At 33.5% G+C, this 17,224-nt stretch overlaps 1 protein-coding gene across 2 annotated transcripts in view; it reads right to left on the reverse strand.

Annotated features, from left to right (window-relative positions):
* Positions 1–2,248: 2,248 nt before the first annotated feature.
* Positions 2,249–17,224, reverse strand: part of LOC138708176 (serine/threonine-protein kinase PLK1-like) — a 368,265-nt gene continuing 353,289 nt past the window's right edge. Inside the window, exons 8-11 of one of the 2 annotated variants that reach the window (XM_069838442.1) lie at positions 15,160–15,385; positions 13,222–13,375; positions 10,413–10,671; positions 2,249–6,957 (exon numbers count right to left, since the gene is read on the reverse strand). In XM_069838442.1, coding sequence (XP_069694543.1) covers positions 6,748–6,957; positions 10,413–10,671; positions 13,222–13,375; positions 15,160–15,385 — 849 coding nt within the window. In that variant the 3' untranslated portion in view covers positions 2,249–6,747. Of the gene's footprint in view, positions 6,958–10,412; positions 10,672–13,221; positions 13,391–15,159; positions 15,386–17,224 lie in introns of both variants that reach the window. The other variant, XM_069838440.1, reaches the window with a different exon arrangement.

The raw sequence follows: 17,224 nt of genomic DNA on the forward strand, positions 1-17,224 counted from the left end.
AACTGATCACTGTCCAACACTGATGACACACTTCTTTTCTTTCGACCAGAGCTTCTATCGTATCCATTGAACAGTGAAATTAATTGCCACACTGAACACTGTGCAAGATAAACAATTGGCGCAAAACAAAAGCATTTCTTCACATGTTGAATCAAAAATATTTCTCATTAACTTAAAAGTAAATCAAAACTTTGAATAGTAAATTAATTGGCACTCTCTTCCAGACAGTGCTCTGTCCTTTGATTCTATGTAACGACCTCACAACTTCATTAAAGATTTCTCTCGATCTCTTTCAAACTAATGATCTTACTTCCTTAGTAAACTGTAAACACAAAGAGAAAATTTGTAGGTAACATAATTTTAAAATGTTACATTTATAATACAGTATATAAACATTACTCCTTAAAGATTTATTAGACATTCTTCTCGAACTACTTCATCTTCACGAACTGAAACACGTCTACTTTCATTTCTTCACTCATATGCTTACTCTCTGCTATGACAAAGATAAAGAAAATATGACACAATAATTAAAAAGAGTGGTATGAAATGTTTTAGTTGCCAAAGTTTTAGCTTTGATTCAACATAAATTAATGAAATTTATGACAGCTTAATAAATCTCCCCTTATTCCATTTTTCAGTAGTATAAATAACCTTAAATTAATGTTACATAAGGTTTATACATAAAGGCTATAAACTTCGTACAGAAAAGGAAGAGGAAAGTTTAGATTCACGGATACTGTGTACTTCATTATATATTTACTATTATTTTAAGAAAGCAACTTAACTCTTAGAAACTTACAAACGCTCTGAAGCACATGTAACTGAGCCTTCTTTATTCAAAGCACAGAATCTAAGAAAGCTTACAACTAAACAATGCAGCAGGAAAGCAAAAATGTGAATGCATTCTCCTTTCTAACAACAGTCCTCACACTCACAAACACCTCCGGCAACTGTGCAACAACATCGCCTGCTTCGGCAAGTCATTGTAAACCAAAAACAAATTATTAAATGTGGAATGGTCAAATTAGTTACGTATAGTAGTACAAATATGTACATATTCTGCAAGAGATAATAATTACAGATTATGTAATTAATTTCAGCATATCACTTCTAAACCAATTATTTTCGTACTACACCAAAACAAATTATTCACTTTTGAATTATATTTCAAATAATTGTATGAATAATTTAAAACTGATCAGTCAATGTTGCAATCGTTATACGGGTACTGATGAAAATTGCAGGAAATCTGACTACGTCACGCTAATTCCTATCGACTACCGAGTTGTTTAGAGATCAATCGTCTCTGTTATCATCCTCAGAGTTAAATAAACTTCAGAATTTATAACAAATTTGCTGAATCATTCTTCAGCAAGGCCGAGCAGAAATAACTGATGAATTGCCTTCCATCTCTTATGAAATGGTTCAGCATCACTTAACAACAGTGCGCTGCAGAGAATGTTGTTACAATATCATTGAATGTTAAAGACTGAGATCTTCAAGAGTTGCTGGGAAACCTTTATACATCTATTATATACGATCATGATCCACCTTCTCTGAGTTCACCGAGTGTACCACAAACACGGTTGTAATAGCCCATATGAAAACTTTATAACGAGCCCAGGCTTCGATTCCTGTAGCTGGTATTGCATTTCTATATTTCTTCACTCTCCCCACAGTTTCGTGAAAATCAACTCCAAACACACTACAGTTCACGGCTGTTGACTTCTCAGTGCAGTAATCATATTTTATGACCATAATCATTTGTGTCCTTCATACTTGCAGAACAAAAAAAAAGGGGCTGTGAAATAAATATGACTTAAAAATACATTCAGAAAAATCTCATTCATCAACAGTAATATCCATTCCAGGGACTCATTCTTGAGCACAATAATTCAGGATTTAGCAAGTATCAAGTGTAAACAGATTATACCAAGAATTAAGATTATTTTCTTGACATTTTCCACAACACCCTTCAGTCATTGTAGTCTGACAGGTCCCATGCAATTCAACGACTCCTCCTTAGCTATTTTTCAGCCAATGGGTCCCAAGGTGTGATGTGTCGATATCCCCAGAGGTTATCCACCAGAAGAAAAGTAACTTAACTATTACAAAATCTATCAAAATTAATATTCTGGGCATTTCCCACTGCTTTAATGTATAATGCTTCAGATATCTTTTTATCTCCTTGACACTATAAAAAAATAGGAAAACAATTTGTGACGAATAAATATGGACAATGTACAATGAAAACTATGAATTTCTCTAACACATTACAATGATTGCATCCAAATCATTAATCAAAACTGGTAACAGACAAATTTGCTGTTAAGTTAGGCAATGTGGATCAATGGAATCTGTCCAAAATACTAATTCTGACACTATAATAATCAGAACCCTTGAGAACTACAATTAATATTAATTAAAAAACCTCCTTCAACAGTAAAATGCAATTTAAAGTGGCTAGATTTAAGCCTGAAAATTGAGAAGGAAATTATTATTATCATTCCATACAGATCTACATCCCTGTTATAATCAAATCAATTGGTGCATCATGGAAAAAAACAGTGGTGATAAAACATGTACTGCGATTAAATCTGTCACGAATATTACATGTCATAAGACAATATATCTTCATTGATTTTTGGTGCTGTGAAATTTTAAATTTTAAACTAGGGTTATACTGAGCACTTCTGGAATGAACATTTTTATCTACATAACATACACGAAAAATAAGAAAAGAAGCTCCCCACAAGCAGCAAATAAAACCTCTGTTAATTAATTATACAACTTCGAAATAAGATGGCAAAAGCTCTGCATCTACATGGGGGGAGGGTGGTTGTAACCAATTAAAAATGTTCTATTATGGTAAGGGAACACATCCTCGTTGTTCTTCAACGCAAAATATCTCAACATATTCAAAGTATACATTTATTTATTTATAATACTGACAGGGAATAATAATTTCAGAAAAAACTAGTTTAATAACATGATTTCCTGCAGAAATATAAGAAGTTATTTCATACAGTTGAGGCAAATGACATTGATATGGTGGAAACAGAACTATAAATACATTACAATGCAAATTTTGGGACAGGACTGAATACTAGTATAAATATTCTCACAGTCCTCCTTCACCTTTCCTGTGCACATGCTTAAACTACGGAGAGAATTAAGAGAGAGCTGACAGTTCACAGAAATTGCGAAGATTTCCGACAAAAAAATTAATCAACAAGTTACCAAAAGTGATGCAATGCTGGCCATATTTTGTTGAAATTATTATAAAATCCTGAAATTTAGAACCAGTTAATATATTTTAACAATCTTATAAAGATTTCTTGGACTGATAATTATGTTATGAAAGTTACTGGTAATCAAATATTTGAAATGGATTGTATTGGTACAACACGGTCAAGTATGAAGTACCGGTACTGTATTGAAGAGTAATGACAACCAAATACGCCATTTATGTTCTAACGAAACTCGTTTACACTGATTCCATGACATAACGTCGTAATTTAGCATTTACATTGACCTAAATGCTTTTACTCTAATTCTAAGCAGAGTAGCAAAGATATTAGAGAGCTAAAAAATAATCAAACGAAAAGTGTTAAAGATTAAACAGAGTCAAGTAATGTCATCATTGCTCTCTCATCAAGTTCCCGTAGTGATATTACACATACTGTAAATCAGTGAGTATATGAAATAATCACTTTCATATCACAGCAAAATATCTTTGGGATACCAATGCTCCTTTGCTGCAGAATGTATCTAACTGAAATATAAATCACTACCGGTATTCAATTCCCATAGGCTGTTATTCATGTCTTTTCGTCAAAAACTTTCTAGTCTGTACTGAGACAACGCATTACACTTCCACTAATCTTCTGTAAAGAAATAAGAGGTATTGTCACCTTAAGTTAGTTAGGAACACTTATTACCCTATATATTTACAAACAAGGTGGTGTTTTCTTCATTATTCACTCATTACGCCTTAAGTAAAAACAAATTTCCTCTTCGTATAATAATTTTCAAAATACCTACAGTAATTCCCATGGTTCAGAATATTTTAATTTCTCCATGTTCTCAGTCAAAATTATCAGGATTAATGTCTCTATATAGATATAGAGCATCCTATTCATATTTCTTTTGCACCATGAAGAATTCAAACAAATTAAAATTAAAAACATATATAAAGCAAATGCGATAATCAAGATTCCTCCATTTCAATTAACATTTGAAAGACAAACCTTATATAATTTATAAATGTGCCAACAAATAATTTTGTGAGGACTTATGTCAACGAATCATGAAAATTAAATGTTTGGTGTACAAACAATATAATGAAAGTAGAATTTAAGTAATATAACATTCATACTATGTCTTTTACTTCCCACTAAGATATTATCCTTAGTATTTTATATACAATTACTTTTCTTTTCCTTTCTGAAGGTACGGTATTGAATTATATATGAACCATTTCTTTAACAACCTATATTTTAACGTGTACTATTTATATTATCTTTCTGTACGATAATGATATTCCTCTCTAGGACAGAAAAGTAATTCGTAGAATTTATCTTCATTTGATTAGTACCATTACAGTTTAAAATTGTCACTTTTAACATTTTTATATCCATTTTATCACCAACTGCACAACATTTATATTGAAAACTTGGTTTAATGTAATCTAATTCTACAAATTATCAATCACAAAGTTCTCTTCTACACGATCATGTCTCATGCTATGGTTTCAGAACTGATTTGAATAATCTTATTACATTAGATATTAAACAAGTTTGAATTTTTTCCGATAAAGTAACAGAGAAACAAGTGCAAATTATATTACAGTGACGTTATGACTAAATGAATGCATAGAAAAACTGTTAACTTAATACATTAAATAATTGCATTTAATTTCATTCAATTAATAAAATGCCTGAAGTCAAAAACCTATATAGCACCTTTTAACAAAAAAGAATTTGTCTCAGTTTCTCTTCTGTAGTAGACATTATCAGAAAACAAACACAATTGTGTTTTCACAGTGACTTACATAATATTTACAAACCCCAGAAGTTTTATTAGAATGATAACATAACTCAACCATATACTATTATTACAGTTTTTCAAAATATATTTTACCAAAAATATTTGTCTTCAAAGATTTGAAAATGTATATATATCACACACCAAATCTGGTATTTAAGCAATTCATTCCGTGATGTAATCGAAATATTAAATTTTTTAATCCTACATATCAGTATTTTCCATTATCCACCAGTAATATTTCCAACTTTATATAATATAACGTTAATTCGAGACATCACTATTGTAATCAAATTTGGGTGCCTTTTATAATCGGGTGAACGTTATCAAGGTGCTTGAACAACAGTTTAACAATTAGCCCATTTCATTTTTATTGCACTTGACATGGTACCTACTCAGAACCTGTGCAAAAGACACAAGAACAAAAAATTGATGTGAATCCTATGTCAGATCTTCCAACTCAAATTTCTTAAACCAAACCAGACTATAGCATCTGTATTAAAATTATCTACTGCACATCAACACAATTGCTAATGTACCAGATAATAAAAATTGGGTATCTCAGTTCAGGAATTACATGTAGAATCTCTGATATGAACTTTTCAGATGTCAATTTAACTTTCAGTCAAAGATGGTTCCTGAATTGAACATACGAATTAATTAAAATATTTCAACTTTATTCTATTTCTTTACAGAAACAAACGCCTATGAATGTATTAGAGACTTAGCATGTTATTCAATGGAGATTAAAAAAAATATATTATAATACAAAATTTAGAAAATATTTACAAAGGAAGTCTTATGGAGAGTATCTTTATCAAATAGTACTGTTGGAAGAATCTAAGATAGGGGTGGTTGAACCAATATTTCTACTATCTGTGTGTGTGTGTGTATTCACCACAGGAATCCTTAAAAGCTCTGTTCTAAGATTTAACTCAATATTCACTATTTAACAGCTCACTTGAGAAAGGGTAAATATCCAACAATTTTCTGTGAGCTACAAAAAGTAACATTAACATATTTGCATAGTTAATAATGGGAAATTTCTACCGAGATATCTAACGAGATATTTTCCCAGCTACTCCATCATGTTAGAAATGGATTATCACCGCCATTTTCCTATAGGCAGACTAACTCGCGAGGCAGTGTTTTGGCTCAATTATTAACATTTAACAAACAAAATGTATTAATTCTTATTTCGTCCTGCGTAACTGCAAATACATGCGATACGATAATAGGCCTAGCTACTGCTGATTCTAATACTAATAGACTCGTAATACTAGAAAATTCATCAGAGATCGTTAGTCTGTTGTGCACCAATTTAAGATACAGTAAAGCGTTACCCGGTACCACTGAAAGTAACTACAAAGACATTAACTCAATTTTCAGTCTTCATGAAAACTAGCCACTGTTATTAAGATTTTGCCATCTGTTCTATCTTACAACTAACAATATTATAGGTAGCGTAGACTTGATCGTGTCAACAAATCTACGAGGCACTGACTCACTAGTCAACTTCCTGGCTAACTTGACAACATACACTGGAAGTGATATCACAGATTAATCTGTTTAAATCTTGTTCTGGGAAATCCTTACTACATTTGATATGATTTCGTTTAATAATATCTGTTCAAAGGCTTTATGAGCTCAATGGTATTCATAACAGTGTGATCACAGATTATTTTGTAGTGAAGTTGGTCAAACTTCTTCACCGTCGAGTTCGGCAAATTCCCTCACCACCGCAGTGGCGAACCGGAGACGGTCATAAATGTTAGTCTCACAGCTGAACTGTGCTATGTGGGCCAACCAGTAAGAGCAGCTCAGACGGTCGCCATTGATGTATGTCACCAGATACCCATGTTTTTCAGCAGAGATAATCACCTTTGTGTGATCTTTGAAGAAGTTTATCTGAAAACAATACCAGTATTATTGTTATACATTTTTTTTTTCCACACAAAAAACCCTATTTTACATGAGTATATTAGGGTTAAAGTTTTCTATTTACTTGAGATAATATAATATAAATACATTTTTAACATTTTTTTTTCTGTCGATGTTATGAATAAGAGAAATGTAAACTTAATTTTACGACAGTTACAGCTATCAACACAAACACATGAGAAGTCTACATCAATCATAAAGAAAGCGCTTAATTATACGAAATACATTTAAAAAAATGATATCTGTAAATACAAAACATAATTGAATAACAATAATGTAGAATTTGGCATGAAATAATACATATAGCGTCCATAAGTCAACAAATATTATGATACATACTAGAGAAATGTGGAATATACAGACATAATCATACAAACAAATATTTCATACACAAGTAAATTTATAATTTACACACATCCTTTTATAGCATAGCATAGATGGACAATTCATATTACTTAAGGTTAAAATTTTCAAATAATACAAGAACAATATTGACACTTACAATTTTCTATTGATGTGGTTAATAAAATGAATGAATATTTTGCGACAACAATTTCTACTGAAAATGTAGTACAATGGCTTATTGTAGCTCATATTACATTATTTAGGTGCATTTCGATGCTGTATCTTCTATATCCATAAAGTGGGCAATCAAATAACAAATGTTCTGGTTGTTCACTTCCACAATCACATTCATTTCCGTTCTCTAAATTAATATGAAATCTCCTGAAATATGAAGGAAATTTACCATGGCCAGATTGTTATACATTGGAATAAAATACTGTTTTCAATTGTTTGGCTATAAAAGAGAAAATGATTACATGCAATATGATTCTGATGAGGTCAAATTTTGACAATCCTCCACAGTCAAATTTTTTTATACAAAAAATCCTACTTAATGAATTAGTTTATCATACCTTACCACAATCCATATCAGTAGGCCTACCATACTGCTAGCATTGCCAGATTGTACTTTCTTTCCGTATTGTAACATTTTTTTTCAGTATTCTTACGTTTTTTACCTTAAAATATGTCTTCCGTAATTTGAGGGTTATGTACTTTTTTTTCCCCACAATATATCCTAATGGAATTTGTAAGACCTTTATGCAAAACTTTATTTTTATAATTCTATGAAGTTTAAGTGATTAGATGTCAAAAATACCGTAGGCATCAAGTGTTCTGTTGACGTGATAAAGGCTGAACTAGAGGTATTTCTCAACGTCAATCAATCATTCAGAAAATTTATCTGGGAGAATAAAAATACACAAAATTACTTCAGGCCGTGAAATCATCTGTTAAATATGTGTGATGTTAGCAATGGTTCATGTTCTCCTAGGTATGAATAGTTTCATCACACTTATATTGGAAATACATATCCAGGCCTTTAACATACAGGTTTTGTAAATGTATTTTATAATGTTAAATGTCTAAAATAGAGTTAAGCATGTTAATAGGACAAAAATTTAAACAATTAAACAATGAATTATAATTATGCTACTAAATCCCTGGGAAGTTCCATACATCTTCCCAGTGGCATACACAGAATTTTGTCAAGGGAGGGTCATTATTAAAATTGTTGACAAACTACATTATTGGTATTATTTACAATTTTGATTATTATTATTATTATTATTATTATTATTATTATTATTATTATTATTATTATCAGCCGAGTTTTCACAGGGGGATGTGAAACTAGATCCGAGAAGAACGGACACGACATCATCCTCATGCTGCGGCTGTGAAGAAACATTTTCCAATGTGTAATTTTCTTTAAAAAACTGTAAAACTGAGCTTTGCTGATGCTTAGATATATCTAAGAATCCGGAACGATAATGTGAACTTTATATAAAAATATGAACTGTCAAATGCACAGGGTGTTAAACGAACGTTTCACAATAAAGTCAGAACTCAAACTAACAAATGGGTGAATAATAATAATAATAATAATAATAATAATAATAATAATAATAATAATAATAATAATAATAATAATAATAATAATAATAAATTTAGCCCGTACACATCCCGTAAGGGCAAGGGCCTCCTGTTGTCACAGGGAATTGCTCATAAGTAGACTCCTAAGGTGAGCGAGTCCTTGGGAGCTTGGTCATAGGGTATTCCTGATATTTCTTCGTTTCACTGTTCCTGACTTCCCTCTTCGATCATTTCTACCATACTCATCCCCCACACTTCCTCATATCACTTCACACGAATTACACTCACTGTCGTTGACTTTCTGTCTTATCTGGTGCTTGTTGATTCATGTTTGGTGCCAGCTGCCTCCATACTTCTCTGTCTCGTGCCACTCTCGACCAGTGACTTCCCGCTCTGGTTCTGAGGTAGTCCGCCCATCTGGTTTTTTGTCGTTCCACGTGCCGTCGTCCTTCTCTCGGGTCCCACATTTTGGTGCGATTCGTCCATTTCTGGTGATCAATACGTGCTACGTGGCCGCCCCATTTCCATTTTAGGTTTTCTGCCCTTTCTACCACATCGCGCATTTTTGTCCTTCTTATTTCCTCGTTTCTGAGTCTATCTCTTAGTGAAACATTTAGGATCTTCCTTTCCATTCTCCTTTGACAAACCTGTAGCTGTTTTTTCTGTTTTTCTGTCAAGGACCACGTTTGCCATAGAGTAATGTCGGCATGACACATTTGTCTAGGATTTAGCTTTCGTACTTGCTTTTTGCCGTTTGTCCATGAGTAGGAATTTGAGCGACCAAAATTTGTTCCATGCCAGTCCTATTCTGCGTTTGATTTCGTTCTCTGTGTTCTTGTTTAGGGAGATGCTTTGCCCGAGGTACACGTACTGCTGCACATACTCAAGTGGTGATTGTTGGATTTGAATAGGGTCTTGTGTTCCATTGGTCATAACCTTTGTTTTTGTGGGATTCATTGTGAGTCCTACTGTGCTGCTTACTTTGTCCACTTCAATGATCATTTCCTCTAGCATTTTTGCTGATCTTGCTATGAGAGTTATGTCATCTGCAAATCTGAGGTGTGTCAGTTTCCGCCCATCTATATTTAGTCCATGTGTGTGTTTGCATTTCAGTTTTCTAAATTGGTGTTCCAGCATGCCTGTAAATAGCTTGGAATGGGTGACTACTGCTCTTAAGAGAGTTTAAAATTGACAATGCACAATACAGTAGAACTTGGTTATAGCGACTTCGTTTTGTGCGACACTTCGCCTATAACGTCAAATATTCTATAATCCCAACTAATTTCCCGTAAGATGTATGCTTTTCTACCTTGCTTACGTCATATACAAGTGCATCCACCTCGTATATAACATCAAAGCCAATTTCACTTTTGGACACTAACGTATGGCCCACTTTATGCCAAGGATAAGCAGACTGTGATATTTTTAATGCTGATGAAACTGTTTATAATTTTGCAGGTTCACACAGTGCTACCGATACATACCTGAAGGGTACCATTGCAGAGCTCCATGATGATAGCAGTGTTGGTGCGCACCCACCGCTTCATGTGTGGGACTGTGGATTTATGTCTGTTGGCGGAGGCCACCTGGGCTTGGTGTTTTATGTCTCCCCCCTCCGTGAGGTGCTCATCCATATACTCGCTGAAGTAGCGGAGTAATGTCAGCCGTTCGTGGAGTGGGGCAGGAACTGAATTCTGTGGGTGTGCAGTCACTTTTCCATGCATGTCGTGGAATTCCACGCGACTGAAAAGTAAAGAGTATATACAACTCTCGGAAAATGAAGAGACAACTGTAGTAATATTTTTATTTTTCTCAAATAATATGTAGGCTATATCAAGACAAAACAATTCTCTCTTCTTCTCAAGTTACACATGGTACCTGTCTCGTAATATAGATACAGAGCGCTCTTCAACATCTTTCATATACCGTAATTCACAACATTTCTTAATAAAGGAACCTTCCAAACCGTAGGGTCAGGTTACGATTTTTCTTTACAAGCTGCCATTGTTTACTATAGTATATACATTATTCATAATTACTGTTAACGTGAAAGAATTATCTACCTAGAATATGTATTTTCGAGACAGGTTTGGACTAGATTTTGGAAGGTTTCTGTCTAAAGTGAGTTATTTATCCATAAAAATAAGTCATCATCATTTTTGCAGAGAGCCAGTGCTAAGGGTAGGTGTACATGATCGTGTTAAAAATTGACGGGGTATTGAAAGAATTCCCAATGATTGCGTGAAATGGCTGTACTCTAGTTGAAGTAATAAAATGCTATTATCAGACAGTACATGTCACTTGACGATGTGTGTCAGAGGAAGACATGTCTATATGTATCTGAAGTCTGACTAGTGTAATATGCAGCTAGTTGGCGATGTATGCACTAGAGGGAGAAAGGAACTGGCCACCCTACTCCATTATCTCCTGGCCTAGTTGCCTCATAAGTGGTGCCTTCTTGGTATCACTTGTGAGAATCAGACAGTTGGCTAAACAACAACGGTACTAGTATGTACTTTATTTACTATTGTATTGTATTTTATTTTATATTCATGTATATTACATAACCCATAAACTCAATATTTCCATGACTACTGTCTCGAAAAATTTAGAGGCACATTAAATAGAGAATGGAGTGAGACAGATGCGTGGAAAACCACGGGGCATGAAGTTACGAATTCATGCTATTGTAATATGGTCCTGACATATGGATATAAAACGAGAGAGGGTCTACTTTTTGGAGTTAATAAATAACAATACAGTGAAAGATTTTGGATAATTGTCGAACTTCTTTCCACTGTAAGAGAGAAAAATATTATCTTTACAACATGACAAATTTAATGTTCTCATGGTTTTCGGGTTAATAGTTTGTTCCAGAGATCCATTACAAAATTTAAGGCGAAAATGCATTTCTTTATACACGAAAAAAATAAATTGCATAGTTTACATAACTTTAAAAGAGTTTTCTTTAAAAATAGGACACACTATGCTGTTTGGTGTCAAATAATATGTAGGTACTAATATGTGCAAATTGAACCAATTCTACTTTAAATATAACCTAACCTGAAAATTCGAAAGCTCACCTTCATTTTTTGTTCAGATTGTCATTATTTGCCCTTATTGTTCACACATCAACGATATTGTTTTGATACTTACTGGAGCAAAACTTGGAATATCTAATTGTATATTATTAAATTAGTACTTGAATTAAGATTACATAATTCATACATTACACACATTTTGGCCAATGTGATGTAGAGTGATTAAAAAAATTCTAGGTTGGAATCTCTTTAGCTCCAACTGGCCCAGGTTGATAGTAAGCATTTGTAAAGGAATGAAATGGAACGGAACGCGATCTCCAATAAGAAAACAAGAATAAGCACTATTTGTCTCCTAAGGGTAACAGATAGTGATGCCTGTGCGAATAAAGAATTCAGTGCAAAAGTTTAATCCAATATTTCTACGCTTTTAGTGTTCAGATTGGAATAAAAATGTTCATGGTTGTACAATAAATCATTCTGAATTCAGTGGTATAAAACACAACTAATTAGTTTTAAGCACCTTATTCTCAAAGTCAGTACTAAAAAAAGCAGTACATAGTACTTTGTTTATGAAATTTAGGTTCAAGGTACAAGTAACTACCGTATTCTGGGTCTTGTTTAATTTAAAATAAGGTATATTTACATTTGATTTCGACCTGGTATTGTAATGGTGTATGTCACATCTAAAATAAAAATTTACCGAGGACTCAAAGACTAAAACATCTAATATAATATAAAGATTATAAATAGCCAAAATACCTAATTCGACAAACAATGACTCCTTGTGATTTTCCTCAATATTTTCTTTCGCAACAGAAGGATTTATTAGCCTTGCTAATGCCGCCCCAGAGAATTAATCCATATCTTATAACCGATTCAAAGAAAGCAATATATGAGCCGTTGAGAGCAGAAGTGGTGTAAGTCAAAAATGGGTAATGAGGGTTAAAGTAAACATTCTGTAAAATACAGCGCAAAGTAGCAATTAATATTCAATTCATTTAAACTATTAGTAGTCAGTGGATAGCACGAAGGACATATTAATTGCTACTTTGCACAGTATTTTACAGAATTTTTACTTTAAACCTCACTACCCAATTTTGACTTACACCACTTCTGCTCTGAACGGCTCATATATACTCTTCAGAGAGGAAGGAGGAATACAATCTCTTAAATTTGAATGAAATAAATAACTTTAGATAATCCATTTTTCAAATAATCAACATGTGTTACTGTACCCAAGTTAGACACCCACCTTCTATCTGGAGTAAAGCTGATACGAGTACTGTCATTAAAAAGCACTCCAACAGACTTGTCTGAGAGTTGAAATCCAAAGCCATACTTGTTGGAATAGTCGATCCACTTCGATACAAAAAGTGGCGAGACAGATGCAACTGGTGGCGGATTTCCTGGTGGATCAGAACCTGGAAGTTAGAAGTCTGTGTGTTTGCTAATACGGACAACGAATTAGGAATTTCTTATTCTAAACTTATTTTACAAATTTTCAAGAACTTTATACAGCTAGTGGAAATGAATATAAAAATTCCTTGTTAACTCTCTATTAACTCTTAGCACTTCCTGGTTGAGGTCACATGTGGCATTAATTGTCAAGAATATGACGTTTAAACATGGGTCCAGGTTTTCGCCCAGTAACAGTCCTGATATAATTGGATTTTTTTCTTTTTTGAAGACAAGTTAGTTAATAACCCGGAACACTTGCAATCATACAAGTTTCCAGACTCTATCTAGATACCCAAAGAGCCTAGCCTGGGAATCAAACCCAGAACATCCAGATCTTGAAGCCAGCATGCTGACCACCAGACCATAGTGGAAGTGAAAAAATGAATATGTAACATGACATGATTGCGATGGTAATTTAGTTATTTAGCACTAGAGGGATATGATATTTGTTGTACCGTAAACTGGGGTTACTTTGAACACAGAGGAAACTTTGACCATTTTTTCAGAAAATCATATTTAGGTTTCTACATGCTGCACTTGTTATAGATGGAGGTAAATTTGGTACGAGAATGATTTTATGATAATTTACGTCCATCTATAACAAATGCAGCATGTAGAAATCTAAATATGATTTTCTAAAAAAAATGGTCGTTTCCTCTGTGTTCAAAGTAACCCCAGTTTACGGTATAAAAATACTAAGGCATAGGCTACAGTATATTTAAATAAAGTCGTAAAATCCAACAATTTTAAAAATCCCTAATTCGTTGTCCACCCACTGTACAGCTGTGGTATTGTATTGTATTGTATTGTATTTCTTAACATTCCATGGTATTCATACATTGCTTACAGCTAGAATATGGAACAAGTCAAAAAACTTAATACTATTATAAAATCTTAATTTATAGTCACAGTCTAGATGAAATATATACACACGAGATTTACAATATAGTCTACTAGTACAACACAAAGTTTTAGTATCAATTTCATGAAGTGTTATTGAATGTCATGAATTCACCTACAGAATAGAAGGTGTGAGAAATTAGGTACTTCTTTAATTTGGCCCTAAATAATTTTATGTTTTCAGTTTCATTTTTTATATCGATAGGGAGGCTATTAAAATTTTTACTGCCATATAACGCACTCCTGTGGTAGAACACAGCTGCTAGAATATTACATCTGTGTCTACATAATTTATTACTTTACCAATTTAATAAGTGTGTAAACAAGTATGTTAAGGTGATAAGTGATCAATCTTGCTAAAATATATTTTAGTAACAAAAAAAATTGTTTCATCATTTTGAGAGCACTATAAAATTGAACATATTCCAATTTTCATCGAGTTTCAAATTAGCTGAATTGAGGACCGTTTTTGCAAAACTTGCTAACTGTAAAAACTAAATTTTATAAAAGGTGAAATAACTGCAAGTTTTGCTATAGCTTTCACATAGCGGAAAGGAAGTTTTGAAAAAACGATCACACTTTGACACACTACTGTGAAGGAAATAATAAGATTTTCCTAAGAAGCCTTTAGCATCATGTAGAGGCCTGTCTTATGTTAACTAATCCACCAAAATCTCAATTTTGAAAATTTTGTAGTTAGCAAGTTTTCCAAAAACGGTCCTCAATTATTAATTTATTGTAGAAAAGTTTAGTCTTGTACAGCAAGTTGATTATATGTAGAGTACTGGTAGCTATAGTTACGGTATTTGATTCGTTTGAAAGTGTCACTCACCAGATGAAGTTGCGGAAGGCATCTTATCAAAACAGTCTGCCAGAAATCTGTACAAAGTAGCAGCATTGTTAGGCCTTTTGCGACACAGTGCCATTTTATCTGGGCACAACACGCTGCTCAGTTTCTGTTTCAGAGTGCTCTGACGCAAATCTTTTTCTTTTCTTGTAGAAGCCAAGACACTTCCAGCTCCTGGATTTATGCATGCTGCCTTATCTTTTGGAGAAAACTGGAAACAAATTGCATCAAATTCAGTATTCACTTCTACTACGAAAAATGTTATTCAGGAGATTCATTCAGTGGCGGCTCGTGAACTTGTGGATTGGGAGAGCTGCAGTAGATTTTTGTACATACAAATTTCACTTTTTGATACCATTACTAATCAGTATAGGACAAAAATAAATGCACTACATATAGAAAAACCAAAACTTTCTGACTTAGTTGGGAGATGTCTGTGGCATCATTTGCTAATCGCTAAAAAAACTAATACCATCGATTTCAGTCTGAATTTCTGATCGGCAGACACTCAACTTGCAATCTACCAGTTCATTCTGAATTGTCTTAGAATTACCTTTAAACAGTGGCATGTTCCAAATGATTTTTGAGAGGCTCGTTTAGATCACTCACGAACTGTAGCAACACCAGGGTTCTTCGAATCATTTTTTCATCATGTCCCCTAAGGGGAAGTTCATATTGGCCACAAAATTTGATACAATCAATATTTTTTAAAATAATTTCACGATTTTTTCTCACTTTTTGATTATGTTTGAGAATGTTTGTTCTGTTCGTTTCACTTAATTGCGCAGCAATATCAGTTTTGCCTAACATAGCCAATGAAACAACATTTTTCAGGTGAGATTGCGAAGATTCGTGGTTTTTAATTTTTAGGGGCAAATGTCCTAAATCTGTCACACCACTCCTAGTCTATGCAGTATCACCACCGAAGAGGAAGCAATCACAAATGCTCAGCGTAAATTTCATAGTTATACTTCCTTACATATATGCACTATTTCTGCCGGTTGAAGCTTGAGTAAGATTTAAGTCAGGTAACGAACGACCCTTTAATTTCACTTCATTACATCAATTTTCTCCGCAAGGGAAAGTTGAGAAAAATAAAATTAATATTCTGTAATTCACACACACTCATGCTTGCACATTTGCACTGGTTAAGTTACGGTACTAAGACGTCACACCAAAGCAACACTCAGATATACTGATGGTCAACAATTTTCTAAAACTGGAAAAGAAGTCTCTTTCGTATTTTACGTACTATATCAAAAGGATTATACTCGTGCAATCATTTTGAGTTAAGGCAAATATTAGGTTCTGCTGGATATATACGTAATAATAAGGCAAAAGAGAATAAAATTTCGTTATATTAACTCGATAAGATTCTACAACAGTAAGTATGTGAAGAGAAAATAAAAATATTGTCATTAAGTTTCAAGGGAATAGAGAATCCATTTGACGTAGCATTACAATAGCGGTGTGGGAGGGGAGGAAAGATATTCCCTTGTCACCTGGCTCTGCAAGCCACTGCAGCGAAATATGGGTTTTAAACAGCGGCAGTTTCCCTCTGCTTCCCTTCACCTCTCCATCCCCTGACCATGCAAGACACACTCTCTATGATCTGACCCACCCTGCAGATCCCAGGACGACTTTGAATGCAGTGTCAATTCCAGTACAGTCGACGCGCAAAAAGATAATGCATAAGATAATAGTATATATTCCCGGCCAGATGAAATATAAAGCAATTTACCAATAAAAGCTGTAACAATTCTTCTACAAATTAAAACAAATATTATTTTTATTTTCCTGTCAAAGCAGGGAGTGCTGCAGCTCCGCAGCTCATATGGACGAGCCGCCCCTGGATTCATTACAATTATTTTTGTACATACACCAGTAAAGCTGACAGGTAACCAATCTAGGAAAGATAGAGGATAAGCAGAATACCTCCAATCAATGTATAATATTATTTCGTCTATGTAAATATTTAATTCAAATTCTGAATTTTATTTTGTTCTTAGAGTGCCCATCGCAACATACTAAAAATGGAGAATTACAGTAT

Source organism: Periplaneta americana, chromosome 10 (genome assembly GCF_040183065.1).
Source record: "Periplaneta americana isolate PAMFEO1 chromosome 10, P.americana_PAMFEO1_priV1, whole genome shotgun sequence".
Taxonomy (NCBI): domain Eukaryota; kingdom Metazoa; phylum Arthropoda; class Insecta; order Blattodea; family Blattidae; genus Periplaneta; species Periplaneta americana.